This window comes from Gymnoscopelus microlampas (assembly GCF_963454915.1).
Source record: "Gymnoscopelus microlampas genome assembly, chromosome: 5".
NCBI classification, from domain to species: Eukaryota; Metazoa; Chordata; class Actinopteri; order Myctophiformes; family Myctophidae; genus Gymnoscopelus; species Gymnoscopelus microlampas.
The window spans coordinates 49,145,843-49,162,514 of NC_139942.1; the positions used below are offsets into that span (position 1 = coordinate 49,145,843).

General features: G+C 41.3%; 8 protein-coding genes across 8 annotated transcripts; 1 reads left to right on the forward strand and 7 right to left on the reverse strand.

Annotated features, from left to right (window-relative positions):
• Nucleotides 1–1,284: 1,284 nt before the first annotated feature.
• LOC311046082 (histone H3.2) lies at nucleotides 1,285–1,695 on the reverse strand (the record flags this gene model as incomplete). The annotated part of the gene is made up of 1 exon (XM_084058207.1): nucleotides 1,285–1,695. One exon carries the CDS (start codon nucleotides 1,693–1,695, stop codon nucleotides 1,285–1,287), a length of 411 nt encoding a protein of 136 aa, XP_083914333.1.
• A 1,633-nt stretch (nucleotides 1,696–3,328) lies between these two features.
• LOC311046090 (histone H2B-like) lies at nucleotides 3,329–3,703 on the reverse strand (the record flags this gene model as incomplete). Its single annotated transcript, XM_084058215.1, has 1 exon — nucleotides 3,329–3,703. The coding sequence occupies one exon, from the start codon at nucleotides 3,701–3,703 to the stop codon at nucleotides 3,329–3,331; it is 375 nt and encodes a 124-aa protein (XP_083914341.1).
• A 1,213-nt stretch (nucleotides 3,704–4,916) lies between these two features.
• Nucleotides 4,917–5,228, reverse strand: LOC311046095 (histone H4-like; the record flags this gene model as incomplete). Its single annotated transcript, XM_084058220.1, has 1 exon — nucleotides 4,917–5,228. One exon carries the CDS (start codon nucleotides 5,226–5,228, stop codon nucleotides 4,917–4,919), a length of 312 nt encoding a protein of 103 aa, XP_083914346.1.
• A 2,213-nt stretch (nucleotides 5,229–7,441) lies between these two features.
• Nucleotides 7,442–7,816, reverse strand: LOC311046089 (histone H2B-like; the record flags this gene model as incomplete). Its single annotated transcript, XM_084058214.1, has 1 exon — nucleotides 7,442–7,816. One exon carries the CDS (start codon nucleotides 7,814–7,816, stop codon nucleotides 7,442–7,444), a length of 375 nt encoding a protein of 124 aa, XP_083914340.1.
• A 3,065-nt stretch (nucleotides 7,817–10,881) lies between these two features.
• LOC311046085 (histone H2A-like) lies at nucleotides 10,882–11,265 on the forward strand (the record flags this gene model as incomplete). Its single annotated transcript, XM_084058210.1, has 1 exon — nucleotides 10,882–11,265. The coding sequence occupies one exon, from the start codon at nucleotides 10,882–10,884 to the stop codon at nucleotides 11,263–11,265; it is 384 nt and encodes a 127-aa protein (XP_083914336.1).
• Nucleotides 11,266–12,058: 793 nt separating this feature from the next.
• On the reverse strand, nucleotides 12,059–12,664 carry LOC311046078 (histone H1-like; the record flags this gene model as incomplete). Its single annotated transcript, XM_084058202.1, has 1 exon — nucleotides 12,059–12,664. The coding sequence occupies one exon, from the start codon at nucleotides 12,662–12,664 to the stop codon at nucleotides 12,059–12,061; it is 606 nt and encodes a 201-aa protein (XP_083914328.1).
• A 1,900-nt stretch (nucleotides 12,665–14,564) lies between these two features.
• LOC311046091 (histone H2B-like) lies at nucleotides 14,565–14,939 on the reverse strand (the record flags this gene model as incomplete). Its single annotated transcript, XM_084058216.1, has 1 exon — nucleotides 14,565–14,939. The coding sequence occupies one exon, from the start codon at nucleotides 14,937–14,939 to the stop codon at nucleotides 14,565–14,567; it is 375 nt and encodes a 124-aa protein (XP_083914342.1).
• Nucleotides 14,940–15,777: 838 nt separating this feature from the next.
• LOC311046093 (histone H4) lies at nucleotides 15,778–16,089 on the reverse strand (the record flags this gene model as incomplete). Its single annotated transcript, XM_084058218.1, has 1 exon — nucleotides 15,778–16,089. One exon carries the CDS (start codon nucleotides 16,087–16,089, stop codon nucleotides 15,778–15,780), a length of 312 nt encoding a protein of 103 aa, XP_083914344.1.
• Nucleotides 16,090–16,672: the final 583 nt, after the last annotated feature.

Below are 16,672 nucleotides of genomic sequence, written 5' to 3' on the forward strand. Positions count from 1 at the left end.
TGATAAAAATACAATAAAAAAGACACTTACCTCTGACATTGGTTTAGTCTGATTTGCATCTTTACATCCACGACAATACTCTGCATTTGCACTCTCCTCTGACACCCAGTGCAGACTGGTAAAGCCAGGTGACATGGGAGGCAGATGTGATCCGGCTTTCCCACATGACCTGTCTTTTCTTGTAGTCTACATAAGCACCTCACCTCATCATCACCCAGAGTCAGATACATTCTATCATCTGCGTGAAAGCATCCATAGCCAAGGCATATGACATGTGTTCCCAAAACAGGGTGACATCTCTTTTATTTTCTTATAATGTTTTGACAGATATACGAGAATGGTACACACAAAGTGCTATAGTTTGCCCTGTTTGTGCAACTATTGGTAAGATAAGAACTAAGCGGAATACTTACTTCCCCAGATAAAAGTAGTATGATCACCAAATGCATTATATTATCAGCAATCTGCCTTTATTCACTACAGTATCGACCTCTCTCGTACACTGGAGTGATGCTTTGGGAAAAGGAGGAAGCTAGAGGCCTTCGTGATGCCGACACATCTGCATGGTTTGTTCATAGTTGATGACAGTGTTAGATATTAAATTCCCTCATTCTCAGTCTCACCATGCCATCAAACATTCTTCCTTGTTGTCATGGGAAAGTGCAAATTAACTTTAAAATGAGGGCTGCACTCAACAACAGAGTGACATCAATACGTATGTGTTCTTCCATTACAGTGTCCTTAAGTTGACATTTTGGTGTGTGGGCCTACAGAATGTGCACCTGTACACCAACAGAACCTGGGGCAACTGGACCAGCTAACACAACCTATTTGTACACTAATAACTAAATAAAGTGTGTATGCGTTCATGTCACTAAATACACACACACTATATATACAATTGTATTCCTCACTTGACTGCACTACACCCATTTCACCAACAGATGTCAATCACGTTGCTTTTAACTCTGCAGTGATCATTTCCATGATGGAAATGGCATCAGAAAAAGCTATTAAAACTTTTTTGTAGAGAATTCCAGAGGAAGCATTATTACTAGCCCTAAGAAATGACAGCAGAGAGAGCTTAATTCTCATTATGTAAAGGTACTGTATGCGTCCAGTATTCATGCTAAGTGCATGAATATTTATATGGAGGCATGTTGCAATGATCATATTTCCGAACATAATTAAAATCTACATTACGCATAGTGAAAAAGCTCTTTAAAGAAATAGATGGGTGGCTCTTAAAAGAGCCGTTTTGGGGTTGTGAAGTGATGGATTAGTTTAAGCACGTTCTCCACGGATACGACGGGCCAGCTGAATGTCTTTGGGCATGATGGTCACCCTCTTGGCGTGGATGGCGCACAGGTTGGTGTCTTCAAACAGACCGACCAGATAAGCCTCGGCTGACTCCTGGAGAGCCATGACGGCGGAGCTCTGGAAGCGCAGGTCGGTCTTGAAGTCCTGGGCGATCTCCCTCACCAGGCGCTGGAAGGGCAGCTTGCGGATCAGCAGCTCGGTAGATTTCTGGTAACGACGGATCTCTCTCAGAGCCACTGTACCGGGACGGTAACGGTGAGGCTTCTTCACTCCACCTGTTGCCGGCGCGCTCTTACGAGCAGCCTTGGTGGCGAGCTGCTTCCTGGGGGCTTTGCCACCGGTGGATTTACGAGCGGTCTGCTTGGTTCGTGCCATTTCTCTCTTTGTCTGTAACGTCAGGAGTTGTAGTGAAATGAGCGCAAACTCCTGCTATTTATGTCAGCGGCTCTGAGACGCCGTCTTTCTCTGATTGGTCTCTGGTCGGGAACCTCCTTGTTTGGGGAGGAACCAGAGTTTCGACTGGGAGGAACCGACACGCCACTAGTACTGATTGGTGGGGAGCTCATACACAGTCAGCCTGCACTCTCATTCGCCTTACTAAGTTGAAGATATAAAACATCTCGTGCTCCTCTCCTCCAGCATATTTGTTCTTGTTATTATTCTAAAATAAAAAATTGCATTATGAGTGGACGAGGCAAAACCGGAGGAAAGGTCAGGGCGACACGTTTTTGTGACTTTTAATGTACACTGCTGACTTATTCTCCTGTCCACATGTCTTTGCTGCAACAGCAGATTGTACTGCATCAACACAATCTACGTTAACGTCTTTCAATAATATTTTAGTGCACATCATGCATCATACCGTGCTTATGAGGCCAGATCACTCACTACATGCGTGAATATCAAACGGATCTGTGCCCGCAGGTGTCTTTTCCCCCCCTTTACTTTTAAACGGCAGGAGGCTATTGTGTCAATATCCTATCATTGTTTATGTAAGTGCTGCTATTAAAATGCAAACTATAAAAATACTGAAATTGCTGAAATAACAGAAAATGAATGGTCATTAAGTTCATAAAGTATAATTCATAATTTCATGATATAAATAAATGTTTTGGGTCATAATTGATTTCATGTAAGGTTAAAAATGTAAAAACATAATGTGATTCAAAGTTCTGGGGCGGAACAAAGGTTCCCTGTCTGTCAGTAGTACCATTACTGATTGATGCATTGATTGCATGTCGTTACTGACAGGTGGTGCAAACAAACCTGGTCAACTGAAGCTCTGTAAAGTAGCAGTGTATGTTATATCGCGCTGCTAAAGTTATTTAAGACGTCTGAAACCAAGGACAGACGGTCAAAAGAACATTCTAAGGACTTTAACAAACCAAAGCACGAAGAACCTCTTTTCCACAACAAGCTGCCAACGAGGTATTCTATTTTTTAAATTTGCTTTGATGTTGCCGTTGTGTTTAACCTGCGCATTTCTACATGTCTTGTATTATGTTATGTACAGTGCAATGTATTGATTGTTTTGTTATTTTGTGTGTGAACATAGTTCTCACGGCATGACTGAGGGATGAGGAGAATGCCTGAAGCAATAAATGCCCGTTTATAAAGAACCCGACCTATGTCTTCAATGTTGTGAGAGGAGCTACAGTTTAGCTAAATTTTCTCTACCATAACATTGATCATGTGACACTTTTCGGTATCCTTATTCTTCAGTCTAAATTAATGGGAAGGAAAATACTTTTTTTACAAAGGCCACTTCAGTTTTAACAATCGTGTGGGGTGGGGGCAGTGCAGTAAATAGTCTGGATAGATATAAAAGTAAAACTGGCAAACGGCTATTGAGCCAGTCTTTCTATTGGCCCTTGTTGTCAGTCAACCATTGACGCATTAACACCCCGAGCAGGTCAACATTAAATTGCTATTAAATATGGATCTCCTCTTTCTTGATAATATGAGTGGTCCTTAAAAGGACCTTTGTGTTTAGAGCAGCCGATACAGTTTACTTGGAGCTGGTGTACTTGGTGACAGCCTTGGTGCCCTCGGACACGGCGTGCTTGGCCAGCTCACCGGGAAGCAACAGGCGGACGGCCGTCTGAATCTCCCTGGATGAGATGGTGCGACGCTTGTTGTAGTTAGCCAGTTTGGAGGCTTCACCGGCGATGCGCTCAAAGATGTCGTTGACAAAGGAGTTCATGATGCCCATGGCCTTAGAAGAGATACCGGTATCAGGGTGGACCTGCTTCATGACCTTGTAGATGTAGATGGCATAACTCTCCTTCCTGGACTTTCTGCGTTTTTTGCCGCCCTTGGCAGAGGTTTTGGTGACGGCTTTCTTGGAGCCCTTCTTGGGCGCTGGCTTGGCGGGTTCAGGCATGGTTCTTTCTCAAAAAGGATGAAGAAAAGAAGTAACGTTGATGCGTTGTCGCACCAGTATTTAAACCAGGCCAATGCAAATGAGGTGTGCGACTCCCAGCACATGATTGGTGCCACTGCTTATGTGACCCACAGAGGGAGGTGTCTTACACTGCTTATGTGACCCACAGAGGGAGGTGTCTAACGCTGTCTTTGTTTCTGCATAATGTTTTCCCGCCTGCATCATCTATTGTTCCCGCTAAGGTATAATAAACATTTAGGCTAAATCTATATAATCCGATTTCAATCTAGTTGTAAAACACTTTATATCGATGCATAATGTATACAGTATAATCTAGTCAATCCACTAACTGCAGACTATTGCTACTAATCACAGATGATACTTCTATGACCCATGTCCCTGACCAGTTGTACCACACAAAGCAATCAAAAAATGTTCATTATAGCTGGGATGAGTGGGGTATCTGACTGGAGCCGTGTGCAATTTTGTTGTATGATTTCAGCAGGTCGCTGTCAAAAGTCCCATATGGTCTAGCGGTTAGGATTCCTGGTTTTCACCCAGGCGGCCCGGGTTCGACTCCCGGTATGGGAACTCAATTTATTCCGAACGGAATCAGGGAATATGTCATGATGCTGTCAAGTAGTGGATGTGAATCCAACTGTTATAGTCCATGTTTATAAGCATAGTAGTAGCACGGTCAAATGAAGTCACTCTCTAGACTACTAGACAATATAGAAAATGCTGGACCAATGGACATTGGTTTCCCCATCTTAATCTTGACTATATGGTCTATAGGGTCTTATAACAATTACATTTGTGTTATTTTACTTATCCACCTGGGATGTATTGTGCAGCCTGCAGGAATATTTTCACAAGTTCAAGTGAGTTGTACACCCTCAATTTGCACTGTCTTGATAGTTGAAATAATCTGTTATAAAACACAAGTGGCACGTTGCATCATGGCCACATTAGCCTACCTTTCCCTGATCCACTACGAGGCTCCACAAGGGTGTACATGTTGATAGATTGTATTAAGACCTCATCACTGGCCATGAATCATTGTCATCTAAACTTTATGAGGTAAACGACCAAGTGTTTGCTAACACAGTTATTACCTAAAGTGGCTCACATATCAATTATGGAATTGACTCTGTAAAGAAAGTTTGGGCGGCTCTTAAAAGAGCCTTTGTGTTGTTGAGTCGGAATAAGTGATTTAACCTCCGAAGCCGTACAGAGTGCGTCCCTGTCTCTTCAGAGCATAGACAACATCCATGGCGGTCACGGTCTTTCTCTTGGCGTGCTCGGTGTAGGCGACTGCGTCACGGATCACGTTCTCCAGGAAAACCTTGAGAACACCACGGGTCTCCTCGTAGATCAGACCGGAGATACGCTTCACACCACCGCGGCGAGCCAGACGGCGGATAGCGGGCTTGGTGATGCCCTGGATGTTATCACGAAGCACTTTACGATGACGCTTGGCGCCTCCTTTTCCCAGGCCTTTTCCTCCTTTCCCTCGTCCTGACATTTTCAGCTTAGTTGAAGATACAAAAGTGAATGACTTCAGACTGCCAAGCCTTGCGTGTTTATCTGTGTTCTGAGGACGTATATGGAGACAGGCAACCTGCTCTGCACTGGGCGTTGCCTAAAAAGCTGCTCCTTTATTCTGTGTTCTGCATGACAATGATCTCTCCAACGGTTATTTTGAACATGGTTATAAAGCTGAGCCTTACTGGAAGCAATTAACTAGTGTATGTATATATATGTAATGTGTATTTGTTCTATTTTTATTTGATTACTTATAGGCATTTTAACACAAGAGCCATACTGATGTTATGTTTATACAATTGAAAACCCCAATAAATATATTGTTTAAATATATATATATATATATATATATATATATATATATTCCCACTTATATGGCAGTATGTATACCATGTCTTTTTAAGAATACCTTATTATAAATAAAAAACACTCCGAACATTCACATTATCACAGTCATGAGTAGGTTCACAGTCACAAAAAAAACACATCTCTCCAGACTTCAACATAAATAGTGAAAAAGATACATAATATACAGTAATACTATACAGTGATAGCATGTATATATATATTGCTCATGAGAAGCTGATATGATGTAGTAAAGACAGACTTGTCAGACAACAACACAAAAACAGTATATGAATAGTACAATATAGGAGGATTTCTATGCATGTGTGCACACTTGATGTGTAACAGATTAAACAAGTCCCATAGTCCAGTAGAATGCTACTATCGGTATCTATCTATTTACACTGTTATTTTAAAACAATGGTGAACATGGAATCCATGTGAACTGTGTGCAAAGGTTACATCTGATCATTATGTTTATATAACATATGTTTCTGTTTAAACTTTGTGGTGCTGCCATTCGCGTCTCCCTTATAAAATAGAACATTTATTTCAATGGGACAAACATTGATAATCTATTCTAGATGTTCATTTTCACTGAGCTCTAGAATATTTAGAATGCATAGTCTGGGGCTGAAATGACTAAACTAGGCTACCTTAAATCAATATGACATTTAGAAAGACTACACTACTGGCACTAATCTGTAATTTTGGATTTGATCTGGGGGGGGGGGGGTGAAAAGGAGTCATTTCAGAGGAAAGCCTCACGCCTTTCCTCAAAAATAGTGAGCTGGGTAGACACAGCTAACTCCAGAATATCATGACAAGACGAGATGCATGTTTACTGACCCCCCCCTCCTTCAACATAATTGTATTAACAAATCAAACCACGATGTGAACAAGTACAAAACAGAATTGTAAATTGACAGCAAAGAATATGCATCAACTTGTAATGAGCTTGCATAATGTCTACAGTACGCAATCGATGTGTCAGATTTTATGGCGCTCTGTGGGACACTTCACTTGTATATAACGACTAAACGTTAACTTTTGATATCTTATGTATTTCCTGCTAGTGTAGTGGAGCTGTTGTAATAGCTAATACTAAATAGTTGCCAGCAGACTTCAAAAGCATTGTTGTAGGCCTATGACATGTAGAAATAATACACTTCTATTTGAGTGACAAAATGACGCGAGGACAAATGTTAGACGCACAAGTGGAATCTAAAATTAAATATATTTGTTAATTAAGTTATTGCATTAAGCCATCAACTCACGATATATATATATATATATATATATATATATATATATATATATATATATATATATATATATATATATATATATATATATATATATATATATATATATATATATATATATATAGATGGTCCCATAAATCTTCTCAGCCAAAATGTGTTCATACAAACATTACAAAGGACCCTGCATATTCAGAGCAACCATTCATTTATATGTATTAAATAATCCTCTACTTCAGATTGCCTATGCTGCTTATTCCATTTTATTGCCATTTATTTATATGGATTCAATTATCCTTTTCCTATGATACTTAATTCTGCACTGTGTAGATCGCATGTTGGTCACTTTTATATAGCTTAGCCACGAGGCACTGCGTCACAGATGACAGGTTTCATGCATTCCTAGTTGCTCATTGTCCTTTATTCACCATGTAATCTCTGATTGTCATCAAATATCTGATGAATGACAATAGTCAACTGAACAAAGAGCTTTGACGGGCAGATTCTGCGGTTAGGCATTTGGACACTTTCTTGAAAATATGGGTGGTCCTTAAAAGGACCGTTGTTTTCATAGCAGACAAACAGATTACTTGGAGCTGGTATACTTGGTCACAGCCTTGGTGCCCTCAGACACGGCGTGCTTGGCCAGCTCACCGGGAAGCAACAACCGGACGGCGGTCTGGATCTCCCTGGATGTGATGGTGCGTTTCTTGTTGTAGTGACCTAGACGAGAGGCTTCACCGGCGATGCGCTCAAAGATGTCGTTCACAAAGGAGTTCATGATGCCCATAGCCTTGGAGGAGATACCGGTGTCAGGGTGGACCTGCTTCATAACCTTGTAAATGTAGATGGCGTAGCTCTCCTTCCTGGACTTTCTGCGCTTCTTGCCGCCCTTGGCGGCGGATTTGGTGACGGCTTTCTTGGAGCCCTTCTTGGGCGCTGGCTTAGCAACTTCAGGCATTTTGATGAAACTAGACGACTAGTGGCGAAGAATGAATACGCATGAAGATATCGCACCAGTATTTATACAGAGCCATGCAAATCTAGTGTGTGACTCCCAGCATAGGATTGGCTGATCTGATCTTGCCACAAAGAGGGTGGTGTCTTTGCTTCTGCATAATGTTTTCCCGCTTGTATGCTCTATTGTCCCTGTAACATTTTGAGGGACGTGGAATGAGGGATGTATCATTTATTGCAAAAGTCATTTGGTTATTGTTATGTTTCTGCTTTGATCTTCAAACTATATACAGTCAGTGTGTCATGCTTACTACTGTTGCTGCTCTGGGGGCGGCCACAGCTGAGTGGTTAGTGAGCCCGCCTAGGGAGCCAGAGGCCCTGGTTGCCCTAGGTTCGATTCCAGGCCAGGCCAGCATATGTGTCGATGAAATGAAATTTGTCCCTGAGCAAGACTCTTAACCCCTAATTGCTCACAGGTTCTCATTGGAAACAAGACCGCAAGGACTTTCATGAACGACCTGTTAAAAGGAATTATCCTTACACCCACATTTCCTCATGGGGATCAATAAAGGTCTACAATAGCCTATATCTATCTGTCTTCATTGAGACAATGGAAACATTCCCAATAATGTGGAGACTGGTGTGCACTCTGTTTTGGTGCCCAGATTTCCCTAGTGCCCAGAATGTTTTGGTATAACACACTAATACACTTCTACTATTATCATTTGTTGAACATTGCTCATCATTGGTAACCATGATGATATAGAACAATGGTTTTCTCAAAGTGGGGTCCAGGGACAGGGGTCCGTGAAGGGGTTCCCTAGCCAAATTAGTTGAATAGCACCAACATCACTTTAACCACTTAAACCCTGTCGGCTGTTTGATAAGAGCTGATCGATAAGCTCATGAGAGCTTGTCGATCAGCATCAACAATTTTGATTTAATGTGAAAATGTTGGTATATGTTTTGAAACATTTAAGTAACATGCATCTTGTATGTGGGTGTGATATAGAATTATTGATCTTCACCTTTTCGTGTTCACGTTGGTACCTAGCTCTTCAGGCTGATTGATATTAATTATTCAATTAATTAATGAATTAATTATTCTATGCTTAGAAAGCCAAAATAGAGAACCTGGTACACTGGCAGCATGGTGTGTTGTTTGTATTATTCATATATCATAGCAACATTGTGTATTGAGAATAGGCTCTATGCACAGCAGCCATATTGGAAAGACATTGGGCCTCTTCTTACTTCCTTCACAGGTGTTACCAATGATATCAATGAAGGCTCTGTTCCATTCTGGTCAGGGTGCTGATATTGTGCATGTTGGCTCACTAGAAACACTCCATTTTGGTTCCCAAATGGCCCCTTATGAGTTATGGGGGTTCTTGAAAATAAGACAACCACTATGCCACACTAAATGGAACAGAGCCTTCATTAGTATCATTGGTAACACCTGTGAAGGAAGTATGGAAGGGGCCCAATTCATTCCCAATATGGCTGCTGTGCATAGAGCCTATTGGGGGTTTAATGATACAATGGGGTTGGCAAGAAGTCTCTTACATTTTGTAGTCATGTTGGTTTGTAGCTATTGGAAAAGCACCATTTCTGCACAGAAAGTGTCAGAAAATGTCAAAATGAGAAATATTGAATATTGTATCCACTTTAAGTGAATGAAGGTGTTCTCTTACATGTCTAAGTTATTACACTGCAATAGAGGCTTACATTTTATTCCTTGTTTCCTTACTCCACAGTGTACCTGTATATTGTCATATTCCTATGACAAATACAGATTACTACACTTGACAATGTAGTCAAATTCTACTCTCAAAAAGATCACTTACAGTTATTACTACTCGTTTTCTATGATGTTTTTCCATAGTATTGTATATTTGCAGACCTTGTATTGAACTGTACTTGCCTGTGCTTTTTCTTTGCAAACTGATAATAAAGTATTCAATCAATCAAAAATGGTGAAGAAAGTAATTAAAGGACGACTTCACCCATTTTCAACCTTTCTTCATATAATAGGTCCTCACTAATACTCATGATAAAATAGTACCATTTTTTTCTGCTCGGTCTGTGTCTCAGAGGAGGGCTGTGGACAGTTCAGAAACCCGTCTACCAGTGACATCATCGTTAGGCAGATTTTTTTTGCCAACAAGATTTCAATGTTTTTATTTTGATTTTCATTAACGCGAGAACAATGGCTTCTATTGTCTATAATAGAAAGCCCACAGTTTCTATTAGCTTGGATTCCCCATCGTTTTCTGAATTGTCCACAGCCCTCCTCTGAGACACAGACTGAGTAGGAAAAAAATGTACAATTTTATCATGAGCATTAGTGAGGACCTATTATATGAAGAAAGGTTGAAAATGGGTGAAGTCATCCTTTAAGGTCAATTACAATTTTAATGTTTTTTAAAAATTAAATGGTGCTTTATTGAATTTCAGCTGTCAATTAATCAGGATAAAAATGTAAGTACTTTTGAATGTTTTCTCATGCCAATAAAAGCTCATGTGAATTGGATGTGCTTGTGCGAGAGAAAGAGTGGGGGTGATAGGGAGAAAGGCTTGCCACTAGATACAGTTCAGAGGATCAGGGTCAGAATAGGCTATATGAGACATAGTTCCTTACAAACATAAAAGTACAGGTAGGCCTATACAAGATAACAGTTAGGCCCTTATAAAGTGCGCAAACACTACCCGGTTGTAGAGTAGAGTAGACGTAGAGTAGAATCTAAAACAAATGAAAAAAGAAAACAAGTGAAATATCCCTTTAAAATGTAGTATATCACATACATTAAAACAAACAATCTCAGCGGCTCTAAGACGCCGTCTTTCTCTGATTGGTCTCTGGTCATGAACCTCCTTCTCTGGGAGGAACCATTCACGCCACTAGTAGTGATTGGAGGGGCGCTCATACACACTCACCCCGCGCTCTCACTCATATTTATGATTGGTGGGGCGCCCACAGACAGCACTGAGTTGAAGCTATAAAGTGTTTCTTGTCCCTGTCCTTCAGCACATTTCTTCGTAGTCTAACTCAAGAAATAAAGCAGTAAAATGTCAGGGCGAGGCAAAACCGGAGGAAAGTCCAGGGCAAAGGCCAAGACCCGCTCATCTCGTGCCGGGCTCCAGTTCCCCGTGGGCCGTGTTCACAGGCTGCTGCGCAAAGGAAACTATGCTCAACGCGTCGGTGCCGGCGCCCCAGTCTATCTGGCCGCTGTCCTTGAATATTTGACCGCTGAGATCCTGGAGTTGGCTGGAAACGCTGCCCGTGACAACAAGAAGTCCCGCATCATCCCCCGTCACCTCCAGCTGGCCGTCCGCAACGACGAGGAGCTCAACAGACTGCTGGGTGGAGTGACCATCGCTCAGGGCGGTGTGCTGCCCAACATTCAGGCTGTTCTGCTCCCCAAGAAGACCGAGAAAGCCGCTAAGAAATAATTCTCCTTCATTCGACACAACCCCACAAAGGCTCTTTTAAGAGCCACCCACTATTTCTATATAAAGAGTTATATAATACCCCTTATGTCCACACTACTTGGCTACAACGGCAGTAGATAATTGATTTGTATGAAAAAACTGACAACTTGTCTTCATATCAGTCTTATATTTCAGTGTATACGATGCACAGCCATGCATCATATGCTTATGAGGGCGGATCATTCGCTATACGTGTACGACTGCATGTATATTCAGATAAATAAATGTGTAATATTTAGGCTATACTATGTAGGCCTACCCATTAATACATTACTATAGTTAGAATGTGCAGACCTAATTAAACATCACATACCCGATGCTTTTAAATTGTGTACTTTTTGGTGCGCTGTGTACTTTTTAAAGGTGTAAATCAAATTGTCTTAACCATGCACTTGAAAGTGTTATATATATATATATACACCGTGATGTGATTTCTAATTGGAGCATTTATGCCTTCTATCGTTTGTATAACGCCACGAATGACTCATTTATATGCACTTATATGCACATATTGTTTTTTACGGGCATTCTGGTATGCAAAACATACATTTGGATGGCTGGATGGTGTCCCCGTAATTATCACATGGCTCATCTAATTATAACCAGAACCATTGTGAAGTTTCACATCTAATATACGCTGACAGTTCTCACTGCAGATTAAACTATATTGAACAAAAGGAATTTTCTTTAAAAGAAGTTGTGGGCGGCTCTTAAAAGAGCCTTTGTGGGGGGAAATGGGCTGTTGTGTGGATGTTTACTTCTTCTTAGCGGCTGTCTTCTTGGGTTTTGCCGCTTTGGGCTTTGCCGCCTTCTTTGCTGGTGCTTTCTTGGCGGCAGCGGGCTTCTTCACCTTCTTGGGACTCTTTGTGGCCTTCTTGGGGCTCTTGGCTGCTGGTTTCTTAGCCGCAGGCTTCTTTGCCTTCTTGGGAGATTTCTTAGCAGCTACGGTCTTCTTGGCTGCTGCCTTCTTGGGAGATTTCTTTGCCGCGGCGGGTTTCTTGGCTGCCGCCTTCTTGGGTTTGACTGCCTTCTTAGTGGGTTTCTTCGCCTTCTCCTCAGCCTTTTTGTTGAGCTTGAAGGATCCAGCAGCACCGGTACCCTTGGTCTGAAGCAGGGTGCCCTTTGCTACCAGTTTCTTCACTGCGGTCTTGACACGGATGTTATTCTTCTCTACGTCGTAGCCGCCGGCAGTTAGAGCCTTCTTGAGCGCGGCCAGAGACACGCCGCTCCTCTCCTTTGAAGCGCTCACAGCCTTGACGATGAGCTCCTGGACGCTGGGGCCGACTTTCTTGGGTTTGGCGGCGGCCTTCTTCTTGGCAACTTTGGCCGGGGAGGCTACAGCTGGGGCGACTTCTGCCATTCTTTTCTGGTTCGTATTTCAAATGCACTGAACTAAAGTCTGAGTAGACTGGTAGTGAAAGAGGAGAAGGGGGTGGAACTTAAAGGACGTGTGAGAACCATGTAGACTCAACCCACTAGGTCAGTGCTCTGTGTGCTGCAGAATACTGGGACACTTGTGTTTTCTCCACAACTAAAACCAAATAAAATAAAGACGGAGAAATATATTGAAGTCAAATAGCAAATGGAGCAGATAGCAGACACGTTTCACTTCATAATAAAATCATGTGGAGCGCTGATTACTCCTGCGTTTTGTTTGGAGACGTTTAAAACCTCCCCTATACACCATTACAAGGAGAGTAGTTTGCCAACTTTCTTCTGTCATTTGTCTTTTAAAATAGTTTTAACTTATGATACCCAGTTCCCTATTTGCTGCAGAGCAAGCCGAGATGTCTGGCTTTGGAATACAAGTAAAACAGGTCGTCTGTGGCAAAGTGTTTTGTTTTAAATGTCAAACTTCCCAGTGTCGGCAAACACAGTGCTGCTGTTGGCCTGCCCTGTGGCATGGATAGGCCTACTTATGAGTGGACAGGTCATTTATCTGGCTCTGCTAAGCTCTTGTTTTGTGAATAAATTATAAGAAACCTGACACGTTTCAGTTCATTTCACACAAATATTTATCATGTATATTTATTCAAGGATGGCCAGTTCAGAGCAAACTCCACTTTTCCTTTTTTTATTATTTTTTTTATTTTTTTATTAAGGTGATTGGCTTTTCATAGTGCTGGTACAGAATATTTCATACTATACAGTAACAGTACACCTTACTTTTTGTACATAAATGATTTACACAAATACATATAATAATAATATTATTTAAAATAACACATACAGATAAACACTCCGACCATACTAAGGAACCTATGACCAGGTAAAACACCAAACATAGGACAAAACAAATAACTAAGCTCCACTTTTCTAATGGTGCCGTTACAAAACAACCCTTAATAAATAAAAATGTGTGTCAGCATGAAGTTAAACGTGTTAATGTACATTAGCTGGCCAGCCACACTGACACCTAAATTAACTATGGCAATTAATGCCCTTCAGTTGTGTTCACCTGGCAAAATGACTGCTGTGAAGGGAGTCTGTCTGCTAGACTGCTAGTAGCTACTAGCTCTAAACATGTATAGCCTACTTACTAGATACTGTTTGACAGCTAGATTGTTTTGAATGAAAATTAAAGGAAAACAAATCATCCCATCGACTCCGTATTATGTTTGGTCTGTATGCCTATCCAATAGAATGCTGAGTAAATTGACATGGGTGCATTTCTCCTTTCCGACGTTGACGAACCCTATACCTAACCCTAACCCTAACCTTAACCGCACGCGGAAGCCACTAGTCGGAGTGGTGAGATGTCGGAATGGAAGGAGCACCCCAATTGACATCCAGCCAACACAATTTGTGTATTACTCCGGCATCAAGATAATTTGAGTCAGGGGGGAGCGATATTGGTAAAAATACATTACTAAATTAATTATATGTCATCATGATTTGTGTGCATGGGGATCTCATCTTAAACAAGCTTAGTGCTTAATGAGTTTTCCAGTTTAGTAGGCCTTGTATTGTGAATTTGTACTTCCATGTACTGTTATGAACTGTTCTTTTGTCTTACTAAATAAAGTACATCAATCAAGTACATTCTACAGCACTCTGACAAGTGTAGATGTTAGCTTAAGAACCTACAGCACAAATAAGTATATTCTCAGTACGTTTTTCTTGTATGACCATTTCATCTTGTAACACACAGACTATAATACCACTACATAAGGTTCATATTGCAGTATGTAGAGTAACTCTTTTTTGAAAAGGTGGGTGGTCCTTAAAAGGACCTTTGTGTTTAGAGCGGACTATGCAATTTACTTAGAGCTGGTGTACTTGGTCACAGCCTTGGTGCCCTCAGACACGGCGTGCTTGGCCAGCTCACCGGGGAGCAGCAGGCGGACGGCGGTCTGAATCTCCCTGGATGAGATGGTGCGACGCTTGTTGTAGTTAGCCAGTTTGGAGGCTTCACCGGCAATGCGCTCAAAGATGTCGTTGACAAAAGAGTTCATAATGCCCATTGCCTTAGAAGAGATACCGGTGTCAGGATGGACTTGTTTCAGGACCTTGTACACGTAGATGGCATAACTCTCCTTCCTCGACTTTCTGCGCTTCTTACCGCCTTTTGCGGTAGTTTTGGTGACGGCTTTCTTGGAGCCTTTCTTGGGCGCTGGCTTGGCAACCTCAGGCATTTTGATTATATTTGTGGATTTATGGCGACGAATGTTAAGGTATAGGTTATCGCACCAGTGTTTATACAAAGCCAATGCAAATCTAGTGTGTGACTCCCAGCATAGGATTGGCTGATCCTGCCATATAGAGGGTGGCGTCTTCCCGCTCGTATGCTCTATTGTCCCTGTAACATTTTGAGGGACGTATAATTAAACGCTAAAGTCATTTTTATTATGTTTCTGCTTTGAAACTATTAAACTATACTGTGTATCATGCTTACTGCTGTTGCTGTTATGACATCCACATTTCTCCATGGGGATCAATAAAGGTCTACAGTATATCTATCTGTCTATTCATTGAGACAATGTGGCAATATTCCCAATAATGTTTTGGTGCCCACCCTTCCTGTTATCGTCTAATGTAATGTTTGTATGTTAAAAACACAGCTTTCAATGTCAATACATTTGTAACAGCAAATCTGTAATAAAAAACGTTATTTATTGAATATTTCTCATCATTGGTAACCATGATGCACGTGATTATATAGAACGGGGCAGCTATTTTTTTCTTGAATTAAAGTGAAGATACTAGTATGTATGTTTTACCATTTTAATAACATGAATCTTAGGTGTGACATAAGCTATTATTGATATTAACCTTTTCAGGTTGCTTATGTTATGCTTATTTATATTAAGTAAGTTATTAATTTATAATATGTAAACATGATTCTAGTCAAAATGGAAAACCTGTGACCCTGGCAGCATTCATGAATAATTAGCGGAGTTAACTCTTTAAAATATAAACTGTGGGCGGCTCTTAAAAGAGCCTTTGAATTGTTGGTAGACCTAGTCAGTGATTTTAACCTCCGAAGCCGTACAGAGTGCGTCCCTGCCTCTTCAAAGCATAGACGACATCCATGGCGGTCACGGTCTTTCTCTTAGCATGCTCGGTGTAAGTGACTGCGTCACGGATCACGTTCTCCAGGAAAACCTTGAGGACACCGCGGGTCTCTTCGTAGATCAGACCGGAGATACGCTTCACACCGCCACGGCGAGCCAGACGGCGGATTGCGGGTTTGGTGATACCCTGGATATTATCACGAAGCACTTTACGATGACGCTTGGCGCCTCCTTTTCCCAGGCCTTTTCCTCCTTTTCCTCGTCCGGACATTTTTAGTTTCAGTGAAGACTCAAATGCGAATGCTTTTTAGCTGCCAAGCCTTGTGTATTTATCTGTGTTCTGAGGACGTACGGGAGGACAGGCAGACTTTGTCGACCCGCCCCCTCCCACTCACCCAAACACACACACGCGCGCGCGCACGTGCATGCGCACACACTCGTGACTATTATCCCCAATGCCCCGAGTTTACAGTATATTGCTAGTCAACTCTACTTCATATATTTGCCTTTCATTTCCCTTATAATAACCTTGTCAATCCAATAATTTATTTCCAAGTTTTGTTCTTAAATTTGTAACATCATTTGCTGTGGGTCTTATATTTATTTCAGACTCACAAGGTTCTACGTTTTATTGTCACATAACCATAACTAGATAAACTTAGTATGTAATCAATAAAACATGAATACGATTATACGAATAGTGTCTCGCTTATTTCAGTAATACGACATTTCCCATTTACTGCACAGTGAGATCATTTCGATTACGTAGAGGTGAACCAACGGGTTCACATATATACTTTCTTATTTTTGAACAATATAAATACGTGACACACATGTATATTTATTTCACACAC